At 34.5% G+C, this 16,382-nt stretch overlaps 1 protein-coding gene across 11 annotated transcripts in view; it reads left to right on the top strand.

Moving 5' to 3' along the window:
• The window catches only part of LOC138705289 (DNA-directed RNA polymerase I subunit RPA1-like), a 191,616-nt gene that overhangs the window by 150,373 nt on the left and 24,861 nt on the right, over positions 1-16,382 (top strand). For 10 of the 11 annotated variants that reach the window (XM_069834147.1, XM_069834140.1, XM_069834137.1 and 7 more), the window contains 4 exons: positions 6,965-7,242; positions 9,872-10,030; positions 11,662-11,818; positions 15,079-15,175. In XM_069834147.1, coding sequence (XP_069690248.1) covers positions 6,965-7,242; positions 9,872-10,030; positions 11,662-11,818; positions 15,079-15,175 — 691 coding nt within the window. The remainder of the gene's footprint in view (positions 1-6,964; positions 7,243-9,871; positions 10,031-11,661; positions 11,819-15,078; positions 15,176-16,382) is intronic. The other variant, XM_069834148.1, reaches the window with a different exon arrangement.

The following is a 16,382-nucleotide window of genomic DNA, read 5'->3' as shown; positions in this document are numbered from 1 at the left end:
TGCAGAAAGGGAGCGACGTTGTGAAGTTGTGCTGTAGTCAGTGCGGCTCTTTGCGCCTCCTGTCTGCCGTGTCGGAACTAAGCAGCTGACATGAAATCATAAACTCATAAATTTGTATCATACGGTAGTCTTTGACCAGACTAATATAATAATAATAATAATAATAATAATAATAATAACAATAATAATAATAAACATATGAATGAATGTGATTATGGTATATGTGTGTGTAAGCGATAAGTTCTCTCCACTAATACCTTACGACCATTGATTTTTTTATACTTGAAACCTAAATTCTTTAAGACAGTGTGCAGGGAAGAAACACTGCCATGAAAAACATCCGCATCTCGAAGCAAAATTTGCAGCTTTTGTAATTTAGGTTGCCCCTCCCGTCGGTAATATAAATATACATGCCACCATATTGCATTCTCCTGAAAGACATCTAAAGGTACGGTCACACGTCGCTACGTTTGCAGCGATGCAGTACAAAAAACTGCGCAACTCTTGTACTGTGACGTGTGAAAAATGGTGCAACCTGAAAAGTAGCGGCTGCCGAACCTGCTGCCCGCTACTTTTCCATGCTGCGTGCAGCTTTAAAGTATCGGCGTGTGAACAGGGTTCTCAGGGTTGCAGCCGCAGCATTTTTGATATCGGTTTTGTTGAAACTTTTGCTGCGGTTGCAACCAGTGTTACCACCCAAATGTGCCAATGATACTTTTATTGTTTTAATATATTTTAATGTTAAATGTGATGAAAATAAATTATTTGTAACAGCTATTAAATACACAACACAGTCTGAGCATAATTGCTGACGATATAATTCATTTTTTAAACTTTCCATAGCGTTGTTCCAAACAGGAGGGTTGCCAACATTGATTACGTGAATATACTATTGGTTATCATTTAAGTATATAGGCGTTTTTAAAAGCTTTATAGTAAAAATAATGCCACTTTCTGAATACTAGTTAGGACAGAAAAGCAAATAATAGATAAGTAAGCTTTCGCATGAGTTTCTTAATAATGCGAACATAACCACAAAATGTATATTGAGAAGTCAACACAGAGATGGAAACCTGCAGCATGACTGCGGCTGCAAAAGTAGCGCCTTGTGTGTGAACAGACTCGCAACCTCCAGTTGCAACTTTTGCAGCACTCGGGTTGTGCAGCACGAAAAGTAGTGTGCAGCACGCTACTTTTGGCTTACGTGTGAACATGAGACACAACTATTGCAGCTGCAGTACAAAAGTTGCGCTGCAAAAGTAGCGATGTGTGACCATGCCTTTAATTTGTTATCCGCTTTTCCACTTTCATTTTCTTTCCCAGGGTTTCCAGTCGGGAAGGTCCATCCTCTTGCTCATTCAATTTAATCTTTCCTTTCCTATTGTAACGATGGTGTTCTTTCCTATTTTGAGAGCCTCTGCAGTACTATTTACCACCTGTTGTACAGGATAAGAGGCCCGCCATTGTCTCTTCTTTCTCGAAATAGTCTTGCACATTACAAACCATTTCTCTCGCCTGACTTGTAAGAGGAGCACTTTTTCCGTTATTTCTAGACCACTTGCTGTCCCTTGTAGCATTCCTTTCTCCCTCTGACCCCGTGGTTCGTTTTGTGCCGCTAACTGCAGGAGTGATGTCTTGCAACATTGTATAAGTGAAACACACTGACACTATAAGTCATGTTACAAATACACTCACAGCTAAATTAAATTTAAAACTAAATTCAAACTAACTCTACCTTCATCAACAACAAAATATCTACGAAAACAATAGCCACGACAGAACACTAATACTTGCTGTAACACAGTAATGAAGATTCATCACTTCCAAACAAAACACGTACTCGCTGCGAAACAGTTGGCAATGTTGGCCTGTTGTCATGGTCTCTGATTGGCTAGTTTGGGCAGTTGCCATGGTGACGCTTAGAAGCCGCTGAACTGTCTGTATAGACTGTAAGCGTTGTTTTGTGGATGGCCAATTCGACGTCTTCCTCGTGGATGGTAGTGTAATACAATGCAACATTAGGTATCCGAGTTGGTGGCATTCATGACACATGTTGGAGCCATCTTTCCCTGTAATTGAAAAGTTTTTCTTCTAATGGCTGCATGTAGAGTATATCCAGCTGTTCGGTGCGTACTGTATATCTCATTTCTGCAGCTCTTAATCTACTGATGTCTTTCTTCTTCAAGTTTCACTTCCATATAGGATAGTCAGAGAGGCTAGTGATTTATACAATTTTAATCCCGGGTTTTGAGCCCTATGTGCTGATGCTTTATCCACTAAGCCACACCAGATTCCAGTTTCAGTGCCAGATCGAATCCCCTCAATTTAAGTTCTACCTCTCAGTTTTCCTTTTGGTGGCGTACCCTCATGTACTGTATGACAGAAAATGTGACAGTGGCAAAATGTCCAATGTACTATGTACAGAGGCGCACTCATTACGAGTGACTAAGTGGCCGGAATCTGACTGGATGAGCATCATCTTGAATCACATAGTGATTACTTATGCATATCATATTAGTATATCATTATATATATATATATAGTCATCATGAGATTTTTTTATCAAAATGTTTCTGGACTTAATATGAAAAGTGATTAAATTTTCCAAAATATAGTGAGTAATAATGATATCATTATCTGTCTCACTGAAACATGGTTTTCCGATTCTGTTGTTAATACAAATTTGTTTCATAATAATTATACTGTGTTTCGTGCTGATAGATTATTTGAAGCTACCAACAAAGTAAAAGGTGGGGGTGTCTTAATGGATACCTTTTATACGTCGAAGATATGATTTAGAATTCGTTAATGAATGCGTTTGGATTGAAATTAAAATGCCTGATGGTTGTAATCTGCTAATTGGAAATCATTATCTCACACCCGATACAGATCATAAACATGTAAAGTCTTGCAAATCAAGATTTCAAGTATAACTCCCTGTAAAGTTGATTTGAATAATTTCGAGGAAAAAATTGTTCCGGAGCCGGGTATCGAACCCGGGACCTTTGGTTCCCGGGTTCGATACCCGGCTCTGGAACAATTTTTCCCTCGAAATTATTCAAATCAACTTTACAGGGAGTTATACCTGAAATCTTGATTTGCATAATACACGTCACTGTTCGTTAACAGAAAACCACAATTTAAGTCACACGGAGTTAGTGTGCACTCGAAGTTGGTTGCTTGACGGTTGTCAGCCCACTTTGAGGTCTGTGGATATAGAGGGAAAAATTGGATCGGTGTCGGTTAGAGTTCCCGAGTAGCTCAGTGGTAGAGCGTTGGTACGTTAAACCAAAGGTCCCGGGTTCGATACCCGGCTCCGGAACAATTTTTCCCTCGAAATTATTCATGTAAAGTCTTCTCTAAATTTTATAGAAAACAATCTTGATACCCACAGCTTTAGAATTGTTATCCTCGGGGATTTCAGTGCTCCTGGCATGGATTGGTCATCAAGTTGAATTCTTAATGATAGTCATTATTATGCTAAAATTAAGTCTCAGGATTTATACCAGTATTCCTTTTCTTGTCTTCTTGGACTAAACCAATTAATCTTATGAGAAATAGTAAAACTCTTCTTGATCTTGTTTTTACAAATGTCTGTAACTGTTCAGTTAATCTTTCTAATCATTCACTAGTTTTGGAAGATGTTCATCACCCATTAAATTATTCTCAAGGTGATTATCACTGTATTTATCCACTCTCCACAATTTTGATTGGGATTGTATACGGTATATCTTACTACCGATGTCAATGTTGCTACTAATTCTCTGACTAAAATTGTAAATGATGCTATATCTAAAGCTGTCCCTGTCACCTTTGTGAAAAAGTCGCACTATCCTGAATGGTTTTCAAACAGTCTACATCAACTCATTAAGAAAAAGAACAAAGCACATAGAAATCTAAAAAAATATAAATCTGATCACCACTATCAAATTTTCTCTTACTGTAGAAAACAAGTCAAGGCTTTGATTAATTCTGATAAATGTAAATGGTTACAATCCATTGATGACAATTTAAAAAAGAGCCTAATAAATTTTGGAAATATGTAGAATCTTTTCAGAAATCGAAAAACATTCCTAATGAATTTATTATTAATGGGGTTCACATCGCTGATCAAAGAGTCATTGCAAATGCATTTGCTAGTCAATTTAAATCATTTCAGATCAGTCATAACTCCAATTTTCTCAGTTGTTATTCTAACATTAATGGCTTTTTACCCCTATCTGTAATCTCTAGTGAGAATGTCAGAAAGGCCATAAAAAATGTCAAACCTAATAAATCTATGGGTATGGATGGCATCCCTAATTTTATTATTAAAGGATGCTCTGAAATTCTTATAGGCTTACCTGTTTTAACCTACATTTTCAATTTGAGTTTGAAAACAGGGAAATATCCTTCTCTTTGGAAGGAAGCATCTGTTATTTCCATATTTAAGAATGGTAATAAAGCTATTGTAAGTAATTATAGACCTATTTCCATTCTTGATAACTTCTCAAAATTTTTGAAAAAAAAATAAAAAAAAATAAATAAAAGACATATTTCTTATTACGTGAAAAACAAAATGAATTCGGCCCAACATGGTTTTACAAACGGGAAATCTACGACTACTAATTTAGTATCATATCTCAATTTTGCTATGCCTATATTTGAAACTCAGGGTCAAATTGATTCCATATATTTTGACTTTAGCAAAGCATTTGGTGTTGTTTTCCGTAATATGTTACTGAGTAAATTAAACTCTTTTGATCCTACCCCTAACTACCTGAACTGGTTTGAAAATTTTTTAAAAGATAGACAATCCTGTGTTAGACTTCGAAATTCTTACTCTGATCCATATATTAGTTTATGCGGACTTCCACAGAGTTCCACTTTGAGGTCTCTATTATTTATAGATGATATCAGTACTAGACTAAGTTCTAACTGCCTTTTATTTGCCAATGACCTGAAAATATTTCGCAAAATTAATAGTCTGGCAGACTGTATAACTTTGCAAAATGATATAAACGCAGTTGAGCTGTGGTCTGCTGGTATGGAATGAAAATTAATGAATCGAAAATTTTAGTCATTTCCTTCTCTAGAAAAACCACTTCTCTCAAATTTAATAATTGAGGACCGTTTTTGCAAAACTTGCTAACTGAAAAAAATTAAATTTTACAGGAGAGACAAAACACTATAGTAAGCAAGTTTTGCTGTATGTCTCACTTATAGCAGAAAGAAAGTTTTGAAAAAACGATCACACTTTGACATGCTACAATGAAAGAAATAACCCAATTTTACTAAGATGCTTTGAACATCATGTAGAGGCCTGCCTTATGTTAACAAATCCATCAAAATCTCAATTTTGCAAATTTTGCAGTTAGCAAGTTCTGCAAAAACGGTCCTCAATTATACTCTTAATAATATCAACATAATAAGGAAAGACTGTATTAGAGACCTGGGAGTTATACTCGATACCAAATTGCATTTTCATAATCATGTCCAATATATTTATAATCATTCCATTAGAATGCTCGGACTTATAAGGTCTATAACTTATTCTTTTTCTACTCCAGCTACTATTGTAATTTTATACTATACATTAATCAGATCTAAACTCGAATACGCATCTGTTTCTGGAATTCTACTACTTCTACTGATTTGGTTAAATTGGAAATCATTCAAAGAAAATTTATGTCCCTACTTGCTTTCAGGTTTTTATCAAATTCATCTATTTTCAATTATGAGCGTACTTGTAAATATTTTAACTTTTCTAGCCTTTATGTTAGACATCTTGAATTTGACTACTTATTCTTTTGTAAGGCTGTAAAGGGTGATATTGATTGTGAATCCTTCATAAGCAATATCTACCTTCGGGTCCCTTCGAATGGTTTAAGATTTCAAAAAATTTTTTATACCTATAAGCCGAAATCTCTCCAGTTGTCAGATTCATGAAAGCTGCCAATTTATATTGCATTAATTCGGATCCGTTTAATGTATAGCTTGCTGTTTGGTTATTTTTATATTGAGTATACACATCAAAATCACACTCATTTCAGTTTCATTCGTTTGTGTTGTTTTTGAGCTATTCTGTATCATGTATTTTGCAGTTATCTATTAATTTTGTCATTATTGGTTATTTTATTTGTCTCTAATTTTAATAATTATTTTTATGCACTGTTTATGTAATTCCTTGTGCATTGTAAATCTTGTGCTAACTTTTATCTTGTGTTAAACTGTTGTTGGCTCCAGGCTGTTGTACAGCACAATAAATATTAGTAAATAAATTATTATTATTATTATTATTATTATTATTATTATTATTATTATTTATAAATTACACTTGAGAGGAAGTTAAACGCAGAATAAATATAGGAAATGCGTGCTATTATTCTGTTAAGAAGATTTTGTTGTCCAGCCTACTTTAAAAAAATACTGAAAGTTAGAATTTATAAAACAGTTATATTACAGTCGTTCCATATGGTTGTGAAACTTGAACTCTCATTTCGAGAGAGGAGCAGAGGTTAAGAGTGTTCGAGAATAAGGTGTTTAGGAAAATATTTGGGGCTAAGAGGGATAAGTTACAGGAGAATGGAGAAAGTTACATAACACAGAACTGCACGCATTGTATTCTTCACCTGACATAATTAGGAACATTAAATCCAGACATTTGAGATGGACAGGACATGTAGAACGTATGGGCGAATCCAGAAATGCATATAGAGTGTTAGTTGTGAGGCTGGAGGGAAAAAGACCTTTGGGGAGGCCAAGACGTAGATGGAAGGATAGCATTAAAAATGGATTTGAGGGAGATGAGATATGATGGTAGAGATCGGATTAATCTTGCTCAAGATAGGGACCGATGGCGGTCTTATTTGAGGGCGGCAGTGAACCTGTGGGTTCTCTAAAAGCCATTTGTAAGTAAGTTATTTTAAATATACAATCTTTCTGCATAAGGAGTCTACAAATACACATGGTTTTTCTATTTCAGTCCATCGGAGAGCCATCCACTCAAATGACTCTGAACACATTTCACTTTGCTGGTCGTGGTGAGATGAATGTGACATTGGGTATACCTCGATTGCGAGAGTTGCTGATGACAGCATCACATAATATGAAGACTCCAAATATGGACATACCGTTCCTTCCTGACATACGTAAACTAGAGAAAAAAGCAAATAATTTGAAATTGAAATTGTGTAGAGTTACAATGTCTGACGTATTGCAGTACATTGATGTAAAGGACAAAATTGAACTTTTTCCTGAAAGGTAAGGAGTGAAAATGTATATAACATTTATGCTGAACAAATTACTGTATGTGAAAATTAAAGCTGTTTTCAATTTTTTTGCATAGTACTTTCTTTCACCAAGTACGCAATGTTTATAAAATACTATGTACAAATGTATGATCACGTTTTTAGAGGTATCAGCAAATACGTTAGAAACATTGATTAATATTTTATTTTGGTATTCTCGTTAGTCTGTAATCGTTGTAAACTTCGTCACCAATTTATGATTATACTTATTCTCAAGGTATAAGATAGACTCTCAGTAATCATCATCTGATAAAACTCTCTCAAGTCTATAAATACAGGTTCGAAACTTACTGTTTTCCGTTAGAAATCTGGCACTGGTTCTTATTAAATTACTACTTGGCTTTAGTTCCAAGCTTCTGTGTATTCAGAGCTTTCAGATGATTAAGATTTGGTTGAACTGTGTTTCATAAATGCTGATGTTGCATTTCTTTGAGCATCTGTAATGTGAAGTCATTTTAAACGGGATAATTCTATTACTCTATGTCCCATTTTTATTCTTGCTCCAGATGTTTGAATTTTACATGGACTATGTAAATATAAGTGTTTGGGATTTTCTTAGGAGTTTTAATATGATGTTTTTTTTTCAAAAATAGGATTTTGTCATTGAGAGAAAAGTCTTAAAGGAGTACTGAACTCAAAATCACATTCTGGTATGATATATTATAAACAACATGCAATGAAGCAAACTAGACCTTTCTACGATTAATGGTTTCCAAGCAACATACTTCTGAACATGGACATTGGCAATGCGTGTGACATCATACTGCTATGCAAGTCCATCGTTGCTTTAGTTACATCACATTCACTATAATTCATGTCCAATACCGTTCTTCTTTTCATAACAAAGCGTTACGCAGCTGTGAACTTGTACAACGCAAACCACGGTTGCAGTTGTGTCTAACAAGAAAGACAGACTATGATGTGACGTCACATTCTTAATCATAACTATGGACCTCAAATTTCTTGAATAAAATCCCTTAAATTTCTTGAGTGACAAAGGTAAAAATTCTTGAGTAAAATAATTAAATTCTTGGGTGAAAAAGGAAAACTCTTGAGTTCTGTGATCATCTATACTTGAATAAACAGCTCAATATGGCACCAGGTACTGTTTACAGTTTTATTAGTATGTGAGGGAAAATAGAAATAGTAGCTTCGCGCACAACTTGCTTATTGCAGAAACTGCACAGAATTATAATATTATCTCCAAACTTGTTCATTCCATCTTGGGAGAATTGTTTGATCCGTTTATCTAACCTGAGTTTCGGCAGCATAATGAATAATATCATATAAATCAGTTTTTATTTTCACTCAATCACTTATCATGTTAAGATGGCAGAAATGAATTCTGTTACATCAGGATACAATATTAATATAAGTCACGAATATTTTCGACTTACCTTCAAGTCATCTTCAGGTGATAGTTTACTAACAAACAAACATTTGAACATGGTGAAAAATATTATTTAAACACATTTATAAAACACTAATAAATAGTCTAACCATGCATACTTTTTCTTAAAGTGGTTAAATGGCGTACATGGTATTAAATTAACATTCAGATAGAAAGCCTTCCAGTGGATATAATTATAATTTATGCAATATATTAAAAAGCAGGCTCCCCTCTAGCTGAGTTGGCAATAATAAAATAACTTCAGATAGGATGTTTACTGTTTCTGAAGGTATTAATCATTTGTCTTCGAATGTAGGCTTTCATGGCTGCCGTCAATGAGGTGAATGTTTTCCAAGCTAAGAAGCCATGATCTACTTTGTAGAGGTGCAGACAGTTATTATATGCAACTTAATTTCGTAAAATTTTCTGTGGCCAGTCTTTTCGCATACACATGTATGAAAATAATTCCATAGTGGTGTATTGCGAGCGCGTGCTGCATCCAGAAAATAAATTGTTGCAAATGTTTGTATGCATATCCCACACTTTTGATGCTCTAGTTACAGATAATACATCAGGGAATAGGTTTGTATTTTTTTTTAACTATGCTATTTAATGTAATCATTTTAATTTGAAAGAAAAATAATTTAAAAATTAGGCCAAATTGTGTAAAGTAGTAAAAAGTATTGCATTTAATATTTCAAATGCACTGAACCCAAAATCTCAACTATATATAGACTCAATAGTACTAAGCGATCTTATTACAGTGCACACATACTTCGCATAGTTTCAGATAGTCATAACTACACAAATAATAAATAACTGTGGAAATAAACAATATGGATCTCTTTATTTGATGCCTGGAATTCATAAAAAAAATTCGCCCATTTATGAAAAGGTCATACTTTGTCAGTTTGCGATTTGATGTGGAATGACTCTTAAATAAAAATTCAGTGGTTTGAGGTAAGGAGGAATAGACCAGAATGTTGGTCCCCGTGATCTTTTCATTTCTTAGAGAATCATTGACCTAGAATCATTACAGCAGCAAAAGAAAATAAAATGAGGCAGTGCCCATCATGCATGAAAACCCCAGTTCTTACACCTGCTACTGGTGAATTAATTTGACTAAATTTCTGAAACTGAAGTGTCAAGAGAATGAATAAAGTATTGTAATTTGTTCATTTTCTTATTTCAGGAACCAAGTATATATGATACATATGCAGTTTCTTCCACGTGAAGTATACAAGTCCAAATTTTCTGTGAAACCAGCAGAAATTCTGAAGCATGTCGAGAAAAAGTTTCTGAAGGAGATCTTCTATGCCATGAAGAAAATATTGAAAATAAAAGCTACATTGTAAGCACTAATTTAATTTATTTTTATACTCGTTCACTTAGATCTTTTATTTCCTGCTTCAGACTTTTCTGCATTTGGCATGAGTCACTACTTACTAGTGGACTGGTGAATGTACACTGTATCATCATTTCTGATGATGGATTGAAGTATGCAATATTTAAGAAGTAAATTAGAGCTGTCATGTCAGCTGTTAATCTTATAAAATAAATATTACTATGATGTACCGAAGTACATGTGATATTTCCTGCAGGAATTCTGCATTACCACGTGATGAAGGATGGGCGGAACAGAGAAAAATTCTCTCTGGCATCGGGACTTGAACTCGAGTTTTCAGCTCTATGTGCTGACACTTTATCCACTGGGCCACACCGGATTCCAGTTCCGGTGTCAGATTGAATCCCCTCAATTTAAGTTCTTCCTCCCAGTTTTCCTTTGGTGGCCTGCCCTCATGTACTGTGTCACGGAATATGTGACAGTGGCACAATGTCCAACGCACTGTGTACAGAGGTGCACTCATTACGAGTGAGTAAGTGGCCGGGAAAATGTATGCTATGTTACCAAAGTGCAAATAGCAGTTAGCAAAGCTTTCTCGTTTTCCATGGTCGTCCATCATGCGAGTAGAATGAAACTAGAAATGTGTTCGAGGCTTGTGCGTCCTACTCAGGTGGTTTGTATCATGTGCAACACTTGCACAATTTACTCCGCGCATTACATGCAGCGCCACTGTACTGCTGTTGCGCGCCCATGTATATGCGGCCTAGCGAGCATTGAGTCAGAAGCTAAGGACTGTTAATTCTTAACCGATGTTGATGCACCCAACCATAAGTATTATATGTACACTTGTTGTTATTATTATTACTGTTATTATTATTATTATTATTATTATTATTATTATTATTATTATTATTATTCATCCAAAGGAAATTCATATCCTTATGTTGATTCAGATTTCTGCCCATTAATTCTGGGTATAGCTACGAGATAATATGCGTTTACCTTAATTGTCGAAGCCTATATGCTAGATGCCATGAGCTCGATTATCTATTCTGCAAGGTCCTCAAAGGTGATATATCCTGTAACTCCTTAAAAAACGTTATCTTACGTATTCTGCAAAAGATATGAGAGCTCACAAACTTTTCTATAATAGAAACTCAAAATTTCTTTCACAAGTCTCCAGATGCATTAAAAATACCAACATGCATGGCTGCGAATTTGATCCTTTCACTGCATGGACTTATTTTGTTCCTGACAATTACATAATCTTTTATTTATTCTTGTAAACAATTGTCTTCAATTTTTTATTGTAATTTTTCTGGTATTTTTATGCTACAATATATAATTAATTAGCGACTCATTTTTTATTTGCCATTGTTTTACTTGTATCTATTAATTAATAATATAATATTAATCCAATGTATAAAATTTTTTATTATTGTCATCATTGTAAATATTGTTTTCAATTTATTCTGTATTATTGCATTATTATCGTCTCAGTTGTGCTGGATTATCATTGGCCAACCGCTGATGACTAACACATTAATATTAATAATGAATAAATAAATAAGGAAATAACTGTATTATTATTATTATTATTATTATTATTATTATTATTATTATTATTATTATTTTAGAATTGAAAGTGCAGCTGAAACAGCAGAAAAGTCCTTTAAGAATGAAGATGACGAAACTGAAATGAAATTGGAAGATGAAGTGGACCCTGACTTTACGAGGAAAATTAAGAATGCTGGAATAGGAGAAGAGCATGAAAGTTCTGACGAAGATGAAGGGGTAAGACACAAACAGTTTTGTACATGGAAAAAGTACAGTATAAATTAATTTCATTGAGAGTTGTAAATGTTGACATTACATATTATCACACTGATAAACTTCACAGTTGTCTAAATTAGGGGCAATGAGTACCGGTAATATTTAATTATGTAATCTCTCACATTTGACTTCTTTATCATCTGTGGTGACTGAATGGCCAACGCGCTTGCCATTGAATCTGAGTCCTGTGTGTTCAATCTCAGTCCAGAGCATTTCATTTTAAAGATGATGATAAAATCCTTTAAATGGCTTCAGAAGAAAAATAAATGTGGAATCCTTTGTCATATGTTTAGGGCCCTGTCTCTAAATCAAACGGCTTCATACAAATTATTTCCACATGTTCTTTACAAGTTATTAGGGATAATGAATTTTAGTGTATAGATGCACACCTCAGAAATTTATTTTTATACTGCTATAGAAATAGGATCCAGGAAGTTCTTCACTGATGATGTGGGTTGTAGCTACTAACATTTTTCATATGCTTGAAAGATTATATGTTAATGATAGAGCCCAAATTTGTATATGAAATTCTTGCAATATTCTGATATACAAGATCTATTCCAAAAGTATTTTTGATCTTTGGCCGGGAAAAATATAATTATTACTCACCAGAAGGTCTGAAATGATAGGATCAGACCCCTCAAGTACTGTACATGCCTTTTCTTGCCCGCCAATATTAGTTACGGTATTATAACGGAAACAAACAGTTTCTTATTTAGAAAGTTTCAAAGTACGAGTACAGTGTGAAAAATGAGAGCAAGGTGGCTAATAGGGTATGCTAATGTGTTACAAAAAAAGTGATAGCCCTAAGTGATAATTTTGCTTTATATAGGCATAGTGAATAATTACTGATAAAATATAAAGTGTAATTCTTGTTTTCTCGTGTGGCAATCTGTGTGTTCATTCAGGATATAGGCTAATGACTTCTGAATTTAACAGTCCTGACTTCGATTCAGTTGTGCATTTACTTAACAATGATATTTCCTCCTTGTTGTTAGAATAAAAGGTAACAAGAAAAACGTTAGAGAAACGGCAGACCTAACGTTATCGCAAGACAACGGAAAATTTGTTCGAAAATTTCAGAAAAGCTAGTATAATAAATATCAGTGGTTGTGTGGAACTGGTAAAGGTCGTGAACAAAAGCTAATGTGTTTTTATTGTTTGATGTTTGGCATTGATGGGTAAGATTCTTGGCGCAGAACAGGTGTAAACACCATAAACAATTTCGAAAAAAAAAGCTAAAGAACACGCAGCATCTGGGAGTCATATAAAGTGCGCCGAGAAATTTCATATGTTAGGGTGGTGCCTTATCGACCATGCCACTTCAGAGGCCATTAAACACAATGAAATGGTTTAAAAAAAGTAGGAAAATTGTCAGCAGATTAGTAGACGTTGCTTGTCATTGAAGTATTCAGGAATTACCATTCAGAGGTCATCAGGAAAGTCAGTGTTCATGTAATAAAGGGAACTACTTGGCTACTCTTGATTTACTAGCTTTGGTGGAATCTTTCATGAAGCAGGAGCCATTAATATAATATTTAACACAGATCTGTATGCGTTGAAAACAAAAATTCCGTACATAATAATATGATTAATATCGGTTAAATAAAAAAATAAATATCTATCTACCCCCTTACTTAGCTACTGACCAGACATTTGAGACTTCTTAATGTACTATATCAGTAACAAAATGGCGGCCACAGTTATTAATAGTTTCGAATAAACTTATTAATGCTATCATGAGTTTTCGAAGTTTAAATTTGAAGAAAATCGTGATTCATGTAAAGAGTTAATTGGAAAAACAGAACAAACATGAAGTATGTTTCTTAGGATGTCATTGAACTTGTCCTTGTAAACAACCCCTTCAATAAGAAATTGTTGACTGACGTCAGCATAGCACAGTTCTGCTACTGTTATTATTCAAAATATATGACTCATATTTTGTTGCAACATAATACATTTTCAAATTTTTTGTTAAAATCGCAGAAAAAACATTTTTGAGATGCCAACCTGAGAGAGTGTCCTGGCTGTGACTAAATAATTGCTTTGTTGGTCTCTCTAATTTGAATTTAGATTTCGACATCTCGTCAGCTATTTAACAAGGAAGGTCGTCCTAACCATGGGTTGTCTTCTATCCACATTTGTAGACTGATACATCTGATGCAGCACTAAACACTTAGTCACCACCGTGGTGATCTAGTGGCTAGAGTGCTGGACCTGGGTTCGATCCCCAGTGTACGCACTGATTTATAACTTGTGTTGGTCAAACCCGTGTTCGAGGTGATGTAGAAGTTTTCTCTGGGAGCTCCAGTTCCTTTTGTGCATGCTAACAAGTCTCCATCATCACTGATGTAGCGTAGGACACTCTGGACAATGATTCCCTCTGTAAATGGTTTACACAACTGGCTTCATATGGGTGAATGACGAACAGTCAAGTACCTGCCAAAAAAAAAAAAAATCGCATTCACGCACTACCCTACATCAGACATTTTTAAATAGCAGAAAAGTCACTATAAGTTAAATCTGCACCCACTACAATGGCTTGGTGTAAAAACAAAAAAAGATATGTACTGTAATTTCTCACAACTGTAGTCCACGATACAACCATTCAAAGATCATTGTAGAAGTATCGTAGACCAGTCATAGATAGCTGCAGTGACTTAACTTCAAATTCAGTATAGCAAAAATATGGATAAATGAGGTACTATGTTTTAGAGTGCAAAATTTGAATGACTGTATCGTGGACCATAGTTGCAGGAAATTACGGTACATAATATAGCAGCTCATGAAAGTTATTGCTAGAATGTACCACTTGCTAGACACTGCAAAGTTTTGGATTTTTTTGGATAGATCTTTAGACTATAGTTATCATATCATGTCTAATGCAGTCATGTCTAATGCACGAGATGTAAATAGAAGTTCACGTAAATCATTCACTTAAAATATTTTATAACTAATATTGTGACATTTGATTTCTTGCATTAGTCAGCATTTCCTGAAAGATAATGATTCGCCCAAAGCATTCCTTCCAGAGTAATTAGTACTGTTTCATTTCTTTAAGTACACCAAGTTCTTAAACACCTTTCTTTTCCTAAAATGAATCCATAAGAATATGATCTTCTAATATTTCTAAATCACAGCGCTGTAATTTTAATGGAGCAGTTGAATGAATACATCATACCTGAGTGATTAACATAATGATGTGTTCTAATTTTTTTCAGGGTGATGATGATGATGCAACAATGGCTCGCACTAGACAGAGACATACAGAAAACCAAGAGTATGAAGAACCAGAAGAAGAAGAAGAAGAAGAAGAAGGTTAGTTTCTCAGTTTTCAAAAACTTAATACAGATTTCATTTATACGTTTTTATGGGAAGGGGGGGAATGTTTTGGGAAAAAAACACATAAGTAAGAAAAACTTATAAATGAAATGATATTTAATAACAACTGAAATCGTATTTGAAGACTATATGGGCAAAACGAGTTAAATCAATTTAGCAAAATTTTCACAAGACAAATTTATAATTTTAGAGCTATGCCGTCTTTGAGTCTATCATAGGGCTACTCAAATTTATAACACATGTTCTTGAAGAATATAAGGTTATTTGTAGGAAATCTTAGCTGATTAGAGCCAAAACTGGCTGATAATTTACATTTCTAACTGCAGTCCAGAAAATTTTACGAAATTGATTTACCCTGTTCTTCCCATGTGACTATTTTACCTATAAAAAAGTCAATTATTTTTGGACTGCTTGCCCATAGGGAATAAGCCATGCTCTCAAATTGTGATAACTGCTCCATAACTTGTTCATTTACATCATACATTTCTATGCTAGCTCTGTGACGTCACATGTCTCTGCTCTCGAGCGTCTTAGGAGGGGAAGCGCAGGTAAAAGAGCAAAGTAAGGGGATGAAAATGTTTAAATAGCGGAGACACAACATTACCCTCTCTCACATGCTCTACCAGCTCTGCTCAGAGAGGGGAAATGCACTCCGACATCACAGATTAGCCAATTGGAAATGACTAGTCATAGTGCATTACGAAATGTAACAGCAGATCAAGCATGGGCAGCTTCGAGTTTCAAAGTGGGTTGCTTTATTTTCACATTGTTACATTTTCACAGCAAATGTAATTTCGATCAAAATTGATTTAGGACGTATAAATCAAGTTCCGTATCTCTTGAGATTTAAAATATGATCGTGTAAAAAAAGACACAAACAAAAATGTATAACCGAACTAAATTAACATAGAAAGTATAGGAATTTTGCCAGGACTTCAGAAGGAAACAGAAGTGCGAAACATACAGACATTTTGCTGTATTATTGAGAAACTGTAGTGAGTCTAAATGAGTTGAAGTGTTCAAAATAAATAGCAAGTATTGTTACTGATAATGACTTTTTCTACTTGCTTACAAATAGCCACAGTGGAGCTTCTTTGTCATCAAAGCCATAAAACAACTAGAGGGCCTTTGCAATGCATTCCATCACATTACAGGAGACAGAGTAACGAGAAAATTAATTAAC

This window comes from Periplaneta americana, chromosome 8 (assembly GCF_040183065.1).
Source record: "Periplaneta americana isolate PAMFEO1 chromosome 8, P.americana_PAMFEO1_priV1, whole genome shotgun sequence".
NCBI classification, from domain to species: Eukaryota; Metazoa; Arthropoda; class Insecta; order Blattodea; family Blattidae; genus Periplaneta; species Periplaneta americana.
The sequence above is the reverse complement of the archived record's forward strand: the minus strand, read 5'-3'. Positions and strand labels throughout refer to the sequence as shown.